The sequence below is a fragment of the Triturus cristatus genome, chromosome 2_1 (assembly GCF_964204655.1).
Source record: "Triturus cristatus chromosome 2_1, aTriCri1.1, whole genome shotgun sequence".
NCBI classification, from domain to species: Eukaryota; Metazoa; Chordata; class Amphibia; order Caudata; family Salamandridae; genus Triturus; species Triturus cristatus.
Window position 1 is genome coordinate 256,909,186 of NC_140581.1, and position 10,841 is coordinate 256,920,026.

The 10,841-nt window shown below is 42.6% G+C and overlaps 1 protein-coding gene across 1 annotated transcript in view; it reads left to right on the top strand.

Moving 5' to 3' along the window:
- Positions 1-9,700, top strand: part of DNAJC21 (DnaJ heat shock protein family (Hsp40) member C21) — a 132,979-nt gene extending 123,279 nt beyond the window's left edge. The window contains exon 12 of the mRNA XM_085630972.1: positions 9,191-9,700. Coding sequence (XP_085487098.1) covers positions 9,191-9,355 — 165 coding nt within the window. The 3' untranslated portion in view covers positions 9,356-9,700. The remainder of the gene's footprint in view (positions 1-9,190) is intronic.
- Positions 9,701-10,841: the final 1,141 nt, after the last annotated feature.

The window sequence follows — 10,841 nt, forward strand, 5'->3', positions numbered from 1 at the left end:
CATTGGTTAGGTAGGAGAGGCTAGTGTTATGGAGGCCTTCTCATTGAACGGGACTGGATAGTGTGCTTTTAGGTGTCTTCAGTTATTTATTAGTGCAGGGATACAGGGGTGTATTAGTATTTAGAGCCACCTTTCTCCACCTCCGCCCGCCTCCACCTCCCCACTTGAAATGATGAGTGCCAAATGATATCTTGAAGTGGCAACTTTTATGCAAGTGTGGTAGTTTGTTATTCATTTACCCATATACTGTGTAACTTACTTGGGCCTCGTTTCCAGGTGGGGGTTAAGAAATTGCTGATGTTTCAACTACCCATCTCTGTATTGACCTGCCTCATTTAAAGTCCAGGGGAGGTAGTGTTGATGATGGCAAAGCAGCCATCTTCTCTTATTTCATGCACACCCTTATTGTGGTCCAGGGGTCAGTAGAAATGGTGTTGGATTAGCTGCCCTATTAAAGTCTGTCCGACATTCCATTTTAGTTCAGACAGATTTAGGCTCTCCCTTCGCTAAGACTTCACTAAGGAGTGGTCTAGGGGTTAGTGTTCTTCTGGCCAGCTGAGGAGCGTCCCTAAATACAGGCAGTAGGTACAGTCTGTTCTCTAACAACAGTCCCTTAAAGCAGAGAAGTAAATGACTGACACCCCAAAGGTGATAATGCTTTACCAATAACCAGGTCTCGAAAGTTATAATCTACAGTAAGCAGCTTGTTAACAATGAACGCTCAGTGAAAAATCTTGCCCACAGTAGATTTGTCAGTGTTAAATTTACACCAGTTTTACCGCTGAATCGCAATATCCATGTACAAGCTTTTTAAGTGCCACAGCTTTTATCTATGCCATTGGAACTGGAATTACTGCATAAGATGCACTGTACTTCCACCAAGGACTGCATTTTTCAAGTCCTGCCACACATTCCCCTCTGAATATAAAACATCCTTTCCATTAGGAGTTCTGAATGTGATTTATTATTTTCCCTTTCTTAAGCAAATTAAATACATTAAGTATATTCTGCATTTATAAAGACATTTACTCATTTTGCACACATAATAACATTGCGCCTCCTTCTTATTCACCACAGAAAATATTTTAAGGGTGTCACTCAGATAGGTTAAAATAATTCTATATGTGGATTTTCTAATCCATTCCTTTATCTGAGACGATTTCTTTTTCTGGCTGCCTTGCCTTTGCAAAAAATACATATGTGAGTGTATTTAAGTGACAGGGTAAATATTTGCTTAATATGGAAAACAGAATATTAATATGTAATGCATAGAATATTAAGAGGTTGTGCTATTGGCTAAACAAAAATTATGTCTAGCACAAAATGCAATGCTTCTTCCTTGATGTGACGGATGCAATTACAAATCACACACTGTTACTTGTGAAATTTCTTATCTCAGTGGCAATAACTCCGTCAATTCAATGAGAACTCTCAATATAGTATTTTTTTATTTATTTATGTGCTTGCTTAGGTTTGTTTGTATGTATATGGTATTTCTATAACACAAACCTTGCAAAAAGCCAGCGCGGCACCTTACATGGCGAAAGACGAGTATAAAGTCAATGAGTAATAGGAGAGGAAGCCAGGTTGTGGATGGATAATGCATTGTGATGAAGTGCCCTTTAAAAAAGTGAGTCTTCAATGATTTCCTGAAGTGGAGCAGCGTTAATGCAGTACTGAGGGATACAGGGATGTTGTTCAATATCCTGATAGCATAGATAGAAAGGGTGACTGCCCTGTTTTTTTCTTCATCTGTACGCTTCCTAGTCTGCAGTCTGATGGTGTCCTGGCTCCAGGTGTGCTAGCAACTACGAGAAATGGTGAGCTTGTCTGCAAGATAAGCAGGGCTGCTGGTAGTGATGGCTTTGTAAATGATGCAGCCTATTTTGATAATAGTTCGGTCTGGCAAGATGGACAAATGGATTTCCATCAAGATAGGGATGATGTGATCATATTTGTACAAGCTGTGGATGGTGTGTACTGTGGGGACCTCAAGAACTACAGACCCATTTCTGTCCTCCCCTTCGCAGCCAAAGTCACACAGAAGATCGTCAACAATCAGCTCACGAACTTCGTAGAATCCAACTCAATCCTCATCACTTCCCACTACGGGTTCCGCTGCAACCACAGCACCGAGACCGCCCTCCTAGCCGCCACGGACGACCTCCACACCCTCCTCGACCAAGGCCACACGGCTACCCTCATCCTACTAGACATCTCAGCAGCCTTTGACACCGTCTCCCACCGCATAATAACCGCCAGGCTCCACAACGCCGGCATTCAGGGAACTGCCCTAGACTGGATCTGCTCCTTCCTCATCAGCCAAACTCAAAGAATCAGACTCCCGCCCTTCCTCTCCAAACCCACAGAGATCAGCTGCTGAGTACCCCAAGGATCCTTACTCAGCCCCACGCTCTTCAACATCTACATGGCCCCCTCGATTCCTTCGTCAGAAAACATGGACTCAACATAGTATCCTGCACCGACACCCAGCTCATCCTCTCCCTCACCATGGAACACAACATCACCGGACACTGTTTCCAGGAAGGAGTGAAAGATGTCGCATCCTGGATGAGCAGCAGCTGCCTGACGCTCAACTCTGAGAAAACAGAAGTCCTCGGCATGGGACAACACCTGGTGGCCCACCACCCTCTGCAGCCCTCCCACACCCACAGACCACGCCAGCAACCTCCGCATCATACTCTACTCCTCCCTCACCATGAACTGACAGTTCAGCGCCGTATCTTCCACATGCTTCAATACCCTCCGCAAGACCTTCAAATGGATCCCCCCGAATCCAGATAGACCGTCACCCACGCACTCATAACCAGCAGCCTCGACTACTGGAATGCCCTCTACGCCGTGATCAACAAATCTCTACTTCTCTAACTCAAGACCTTCCAGAATGCCGCAGCCAGATTTGTCCTCAGCATACCACGACAAGACCACGTCACCCAGCACCTACGAGACCTTCACTGGCTCCCCATCGAAAAGATAGTGACCGTCAAGCTGCTCACTCATGCCTACAAATCCCTCCACAACACCGGACCCCAATACCTCAACGAAAGAGTCTCCTTCTACGCACCCAGGAGAAACCTCTGCTCCTCTGACCTTGCCCTGGCCGAAATCCCACGCATCTACAAAGCCAGAACGGGAGGAAGAGCCTTCTCCTACCTCGCGGCCAAGACCTGGAACGAACTTCCCCTGAACATCAGACGAACCCCCATACTGCAAGCATTCAGGAACAGCCTCAAGACCTAGCTCTTTGGATGAGACAGAACTGTTCGAATCCCTGTCGACCCGGCGCCTTGAGACCCTTACAGGTGAGTAGTGCGCTTTACAAATCCCTGATTGATTTATTGAAAGAAGAGAGAGCTGATACCAAACTGTCTTTATTTTTTGACAATGCGTTCCTTGGAGGTGAGGTTTGTGTCAAGGGTGAATCCAGCTTTTTGGGCATTTGGTTAAAGCTGCAGTACAAAGCTGTCAAGTTTCATGTCATTGACCCAGGTTTGTACTTTATCTTGGTTGCTGCTGTTGGCAAATAAGTCGGGATTCTGTCTTGGTTGGGTTGAGCTTCAGGCTGGACATAAAGCTATGTATGATGTGGAAACCGTGTTTGAGTCTTCAGATGTCTGAAGCAGAGAAGATTTTAGAGTAGAGTTGTGTCAGATCGGTAGGTGGCGTTACATGTTGGTATATATTCTTCAAGATCAAAAGCATTGCATTTGGTGTGCAAATTATGTTTTTTATGGCTTGTAGGTTAGTTATGGTTTGCAAGTAGGAGGAGGAGTCTTGCCACGCGGGGAGAGTGGGGATCACCGCGTGAGGTTAATTTAATTTAAAAAAATATATATAATTAAACTTACCTTCCCCGCTGGCCGGGTCCCGCGTCTTCTCTGCTCTCCAGGATCAGGAAGCAGAAGCAGGCAGCCACGCTCCCTCCCTCCCCTAAGCCAATCACAATGCTGCAAGCAGCGTTGTGATTAGTCGGGACGTTGCCCAGCCAGCCGCTTATGGGGAGGACATTTTCTCCATGTAGGCTGCATGGAGAAGGGCAGAGTGCTCATGACTGGTTTGGCGGCCCCAGGGGGCCGACCAAACAATCTTTGCGCACTCCGGAGTGGGTAGGCACACCACTCCTCCTCTGCCCTGCTCTCAGGGCAGCAACGAACCCGCCCACCCGCAACCAAACATTTCATGTTCCTGCTTCTCACATTGCGAGAAGCAGTGGGTGATGCTCCTCCACCCTAGTGGAGGAGCCACCCCTGGGAACAGGCAATTTTTGATGTGGTTGAAGAATGTATATACTTTCGGCCAACAAAAACCTCAGAATGCTCTTCAAGCACAGTCTGCTTCTGGAAACTTTAAGTCCTCAGAATTTACAGGAAGTCATGCTCTCATTGATTGGTGTGAAGAGAACTCAAGCCTGCAGACTTACTTCCCCAACCGTGCATCCCCTAAAACACATCCCGTCCCCAATCCATTTGTAAACGACACATATAAAGTATTTTAAAATTTTGACAGTGCCCAAATGTATCTGTAGTTTGCAGATGTAAAATGAGTCTGCAGATGCAACACATTCAAATGGCGAGTATATTCCTCAATTAGAGAGTTAATGAACTACGACAGGGAACCCAGCATGGGGCCACAGGTTTCAGTTTGCAGATTCTCTAAAGGCTCTGCACCGAACATGGGTCTCATAGTTCATGATCTCCGTACATAGGCCATAAACTATGGAAGAGGAATGGAATCGGAATGATCTGTGAGCTTCAACGTTTATGAACATTTGACCAGGTGTGTGAACTTGGCTACATGGCTTCAGGCAGGGTCTGCCTGTCGGGGTTCGTGTACCCTGGGGTGAGTTTGTGGACCCAGCACTACCCTTTTTTTATTTTATTTAAATGTATGTTGGAGGGAGGTTTGGATGTCCTTTCCTTAGGCCTGGGGGGGTCACAGTGTGTCTGCCCTGCCGGCTTTCAGCCTTTATTCTTTAATTGTGTCCACTAACTGTCCCCGAACCCGGATTAGAGGATAGTTTTCAAACTAGTGGTACAGCTAGCTCTAACTTTTACCCTTTTGAAGTGCACCAAATACACATACGTAATGCTTTACTCAAAAACTACTAAACTGATTTCCACTAAACAAGGCAAATTCACTCTACTGAGTAAAGTCTAGTTTCATACCAAGTTTGGTGTAATTCTTTTCACTGTACTATTTTGCAGCTGACCGAAAACTTTTCTCTAGGAGTTAAAATAGGGAACACTGCGTTTGTTCTGTCCTCTTTCACTTAAGATCATAAGCTCTCTGTGCTGGTCTCCAAGCTTCTGCTGCAGCATTTTTATGCTTAATGGCCTCTGCTCTTTCGTCTCACTCGTAGAGTACAGTGATCTAGAATTCATTGTATAGTTAGAATGAGTGCTGACGTTGACACAAAGGAAAGATGTTTGTTGTATTCTTGCCTAGACCATTGAACAGGGAAGTAGTAATGTCTCTGAGCTTCTTTACAATCCCCTCAGAAAATGACCAGTTGTATTTTTGGAAAAGCTGAAGTTGATCCTTTCAATAAATAGAATTTCAGTACAGCATTAGTAAACGTGTGATAGTTCATTTGGACTGTGTGTCAGCAAGGTCATTCCTGAATGAAAAATACTTATCAGAATTTTATTGGAGATGTGGATTTCCTGCACCTTTCTAGATCTAGAACCATTTGTATTGTGGTTTCATTATGTTCAACTAGGAGTATTAGTCATGGTGCGCCAAGGAGTGTCAGCGGCTGCGACAGTGGCATAGTCCCAGCCAATTTACAAACCGCACGATCTACTCCACTCCAAAAATCTGGTTACCAGTAGAAGTATTCCCTTCAATAAAAAATAAATAAAAAAAGTATTTTTCAGTTTTAGCCAGCTTGATGACTCCTAGATTAAAATGCTCTTGCATACAATAAGAATTCCTCGAGGCAATGTAACGTCCAGGAAAACAGCAAGCTTATGGATCAGTGGTGTGAAAATGTAAAACTTTTCTACCTTTGGGTTGAAGCTCATTTAGCAGGGTTTACTGAATTTCTTGTAAATCTGGGCATCTGTCTACTAACCCTTTCTCAGTGGTACATTGTGAACAGTAATAACTTGCATCTGGAAGCCCTGACATAATATTTTGAGTTCTAAGGTCTTCATTTAAAAGTTGATGGTAATGGCATCGCCAGAAATCGGCAGATGCACCTTTGTTCATCTATTGGTTCCCCGCATCACTTACCGGCAGAGAAAATGCTTTTTTTCTGACACCGTGGAGCCACAGCCAACCCTGTTATTGAAAACATCTTTTCCCAGTCCATCCTGTGGCAAACATGTGTGAAGACGTGCCTGGTTTAGATTGGACCTTCAGCTGCAATGTCAACTGTGCTTTTACCTTTTCGATCAGAAAAAAACCATGTACCTCATACTCTGGGAGAAAACTCCTAGCATGCCAGTTACTGTTTTTTTTTTATGTCTGGCATTAGCCAAGATCTTTTGATTTTTCTAAACTTATATGTATAATATACTTATTTAAAGGGGCTTTAAGCCACCTCTCTTCATCCATTGGTCTGGTGTTGTGCCATCCACATTTTGCTTCTGCCCACTACAACATACAACACACAGGATAGGGCAATGGGTTAGCCTCCTTATCCCACTGATAACCATCACTTTGAATGACTGCATTTTGCTCTCACAATAACCACATCCGCACACATGGAAGTTCCCTTCATTGGCAGTGTTTTTGGTCTTACTTTATAATCACTTTAGTGTTGCCTTTGTGTTTAGAGCTGAGGTGAAAGTAGGGCACTTTATACCAGAAGTGAGCACAGTTCCCGCCTCCTACCAGTACTGTTGTAAATTCCTCTTCGAGTGTCCTTTGTTTGTCTGCTGGTATTTCCCAGCGTAGCAGATTGCATGAATTTGAAACTGTTCTGTAGTAAGTTATCCTCTTTTTACTATGAATGCAGTACACAAACGAAAGGCATCAATATTACACCTGTGAATTCATAAACTAACAATTCTTTAGAACACATTAATTCTGGACTCGATTTCACCAGTGATTCCTTGATAAACTTTGCCCATGATGAAAACCGGCCTTTATCGTGTTTAAATTGCAGAACTTGTAACACTTTTTACATTGATTTCCGTCTTTACTTCCTTTTTTTCCTTCTTCCTCTGTTTCTTTCTTGGTTTTTTCTTGCCTTCTTTCTTTCCATCATCTTTTTCTTTTGTTTCCTTTTTGTTTGTTTCCTTCTTTGTCTGTTTTTTCTTTCTCTCCCTTCCATCTTTCGTTCTTTCCTTCCATCTTTCGTTCTTTTACTTCCATCTTTGTTTCTTTTCTTCCTTCCATCTTTCTTATTTCCTTTAAATCATTCGTGTTTCCTTTCCATCTTTCTTGTTTCCGTTCCTTCTTTTTTTTTTTTTATTTCACTTTTCCCTCCTTTCTTTCTCTATCGGTCCTTCCATCTTTCGTTCTACCTTTCTGTCCTCTCTTTCTTTCTTTCTTCCTTCTTTCTTCTGTTATTTTTTCTTTCTTTCTTCCCTTCTTCCTTTATTTTATCCCTTTTTCTATTCTTTCTATTTTCTTTCCTTGCTTTCTTTTCTTGCTTTCCTTTTCCTTTCCTAACTTGCTTTGTTTTTTCTTACTTTTCTCCCTTACTTGCTTTCCTTCCTTCCATCTTCCTTGCTTTCTTTCAGACCTTCATTCTTTCTTAACTTTTCTTTTTTCTTTTATTGCTCATTATTTCACTTTTTCATTCTTTCCTGTTTCGTGTCTTTTCTTTCCTTTTTTCTGTCCTTTTTCAGTCTTTATTTCCGTCTTGTCTTTCTTTCCTTCTTTATCCTTCTTTCCTTCTTTGATGCTTTATTTCCTGCTTTATTTTCTTCCCTTTCTTCCTTTTTTCTTTCTTTCAGTGTTAACCAGGACCTTTTGATTTGACTAAAATTGTGTGTGGGGCATAGTTGCATACAGGGGATTTCAGCCACATTTCATTTATTTGTCTGTGGTTGTGTCATTCACAGTTCTTTCCATCCCAATCGAGCATAGACTAAGGGGCAGTGTGCCAGCCTGTTTCAGTCACTGGCTGACAACTATGAGTTAAGGCATGCTTCCCTTTAACAAGCAGCGCATCCACACAAAATAATTCCCTTCTGTGCCAAGGAGTATTATGGTAATGCCCCACAGCATACTAAACACATTTTTGCAAAATCCATGACAAAACAAGAATTGCTAAAAGGCTGGTGAACAATGCCAGACTTATTAGCTTTGCCAATGCTTGTGCATTTTCCGACAACAACCTGGCGCGTTTGAAAATGGGAGAAAAAAATGGCAGGTGATCCATGGAATGGTTGGATATCCAACCTTGTCAGTGAAAACAGTTTAGGCATAAAAAAAGACACCTGGGTCACAGTGAAATTTGGCATAATATGGCTCTACAGGCTCGCAGTGCTTTTATTAGGATTTCTAGTGTACATTTGATGTTTTTAGAGCAACAGTCAATAGAAAGGGTCACATAGGACCCATGTTGTGTAGATGAGTTGCGATTACTTATTGCTACCAAGGCCAAAAATCTAAAGAGGAGTGGCCTATTCTACTTATTTTACCAAGGCAATACTAGTTAAGCAGCTGATTCTGAAGTGGGTCAGTTTGAGGTATACTATGTATTTAGGCATTCCTGCTTTGCATCGCTCTCACCTTATCAGAATGATACTTGCAGAGTGCAAGCATCTACATGTGAAATTCTGTGCTGCAGACAAATCGGTCACGTCTGGAACATTGGTTTTCCAGTTCGGTTTCCTTCATAGATGCATGTGGAACCTAAAACACACACTCCCAGAGGAAATTGCTTATGATTGCTAGATCCTAGGGTGCAGCACCTACACAAAAATATTATGATGGCATTGGATTTAAATCACAATAGGGTTCTACAAATAGCAGCTATGAGGCAATTTCATCAAAACAAATTCAACCAGAAGTGGGCATAGGAACACAAACAAGAAAACAATAGAGATACCGTCAAGCTTGAAAACTAGTGGTACAGGTCAGTAACATATTCTAATCCTTCAGAAACATTGTTACAGTCAGATAAATCTGTGCTTTTAGGACACATTTATGCAAACCAGTTGTCTAAAGAGTTGTACTTACTAAGAATAAATATTTATTTTTCTCCCTCCAGGTCCAAGCACCACTACATTGTGTTACTTGCCGTTCCAACTTTTCCTCTCGGAATAAACTCTTTGATCATCTGAAGGCTACAGGTCACGCATCCGTCCTACAGGCGTCTCCTGAAGTTGGGCCGACAAACGCCAGAATCAAAAAGGAGAAGCGTAGGAATAGATGAAACTTGTAATTCACTGTGTGGGACATTAATTCGCAGGTTGAACTGTGTATTTCTCAACGCATAGGAATAAAGACATATCGGAGACCACATTGAAAGAACTGAGCTTTTTCGATACAGTGCCATGTCCTCAGAAGACTTGCACTGTGGGAAAGTGCGATTCCATTCAAACAAGTTGTTTGGGTGGTTTTAATATTTGTTAATGTGTTTTTCACATCATGGACTTAAATTAACCGTTCCACCTTAAAATCCTAACATTTTTAATATCGGATTTCACTATAATACTGGGTTCTGCTGTCAATTACATTGATACAAAATGTACAAAGCAAATAAATTATTTTAATATAATTTTTTGGTGCATCAGCTTATTATTCAAATTTTTTGACTCGCTTGACTTGTCTGAAATGCAATTTAAAGACTAAGCTAGTGGTATCCAGTAAGGGAGGACACCAGACAACCCCTTGCAAGACTGCTTCTTCTCTACAAATGCCACATTTACAAATCGTATATACAGATTACAATATACACATGCCACATCAATATCGAAACAAGAAATATTAATCTATGGACAGTGAAGGACAGTTGCGACACTGTCAGCAAGAAAAAGCGTATAGAGTGGGAGCACGAGTGCTAGCAACCGAAAGGAATGGGCCATTAATGAAATTGAGATGATAGGGAGAAGGATCCCTGATCCTAGTCATTACCTGAAGATACTATATGGTGACAGAGATCACAAGAGAAACAAAACAAGAGCACAGGGAAATCATTCTGAGAATCAAGTCACGGAAAAGCAAGTTTGAGGACGCCACTCGGAAATTAAAAGTTGTGGCATGGTTAGGAACATATACAACAAGCCAATTCAATAACACCATCAAAATCCCAGGATGAGTGACTATTCCCTGATGGTACAGCGGGTGAAGAGGTAAAAGTGATCCTTCGAGTGGTTTAAAAGGGTAATGCATAGATAGAATGTGAGTGTTGGTGACTTAGGTACTTGCTCCCTATTCCTTCTGTTTCAGAGGCAAGTTGCTACATTTAGGGATTAGGAGGGGAAAGGAGCTGGGGGCCGCATTACACCAAGTGGCTTGGGAACATAACGGGCGTGTGCGCCCATTTTCCGCGCCCCAGCGCACTTCAGTATTATAGAAAGGAATGCAGATGCCTGTTTCGCCCCTTCTGTAATAAAGATTGTGATGGTGCACATATAGTGCTAACATGCACATAAGGGGGTGCTTCCTTATTTGCATTGGGGTGTGGTCCCATTCAGATGACGAAAAACTTTGCGCCAGTGCCATATTAAAGACATAGGCACAGAGATAAAGAAGCTGTCAGGAGATGCACTGACTGCATCACAGAGAGATGGCCCCTTAAGGAAGTGCCGATTAAAAGTGGGAAAAGGTGTCGAGGGACACCCCCATGCATTCCCTTGTAGGCAGGTGCAGTCACTCTCTGCAAGGGGATCCCTGCCACTTTATAATGGCAGACCATG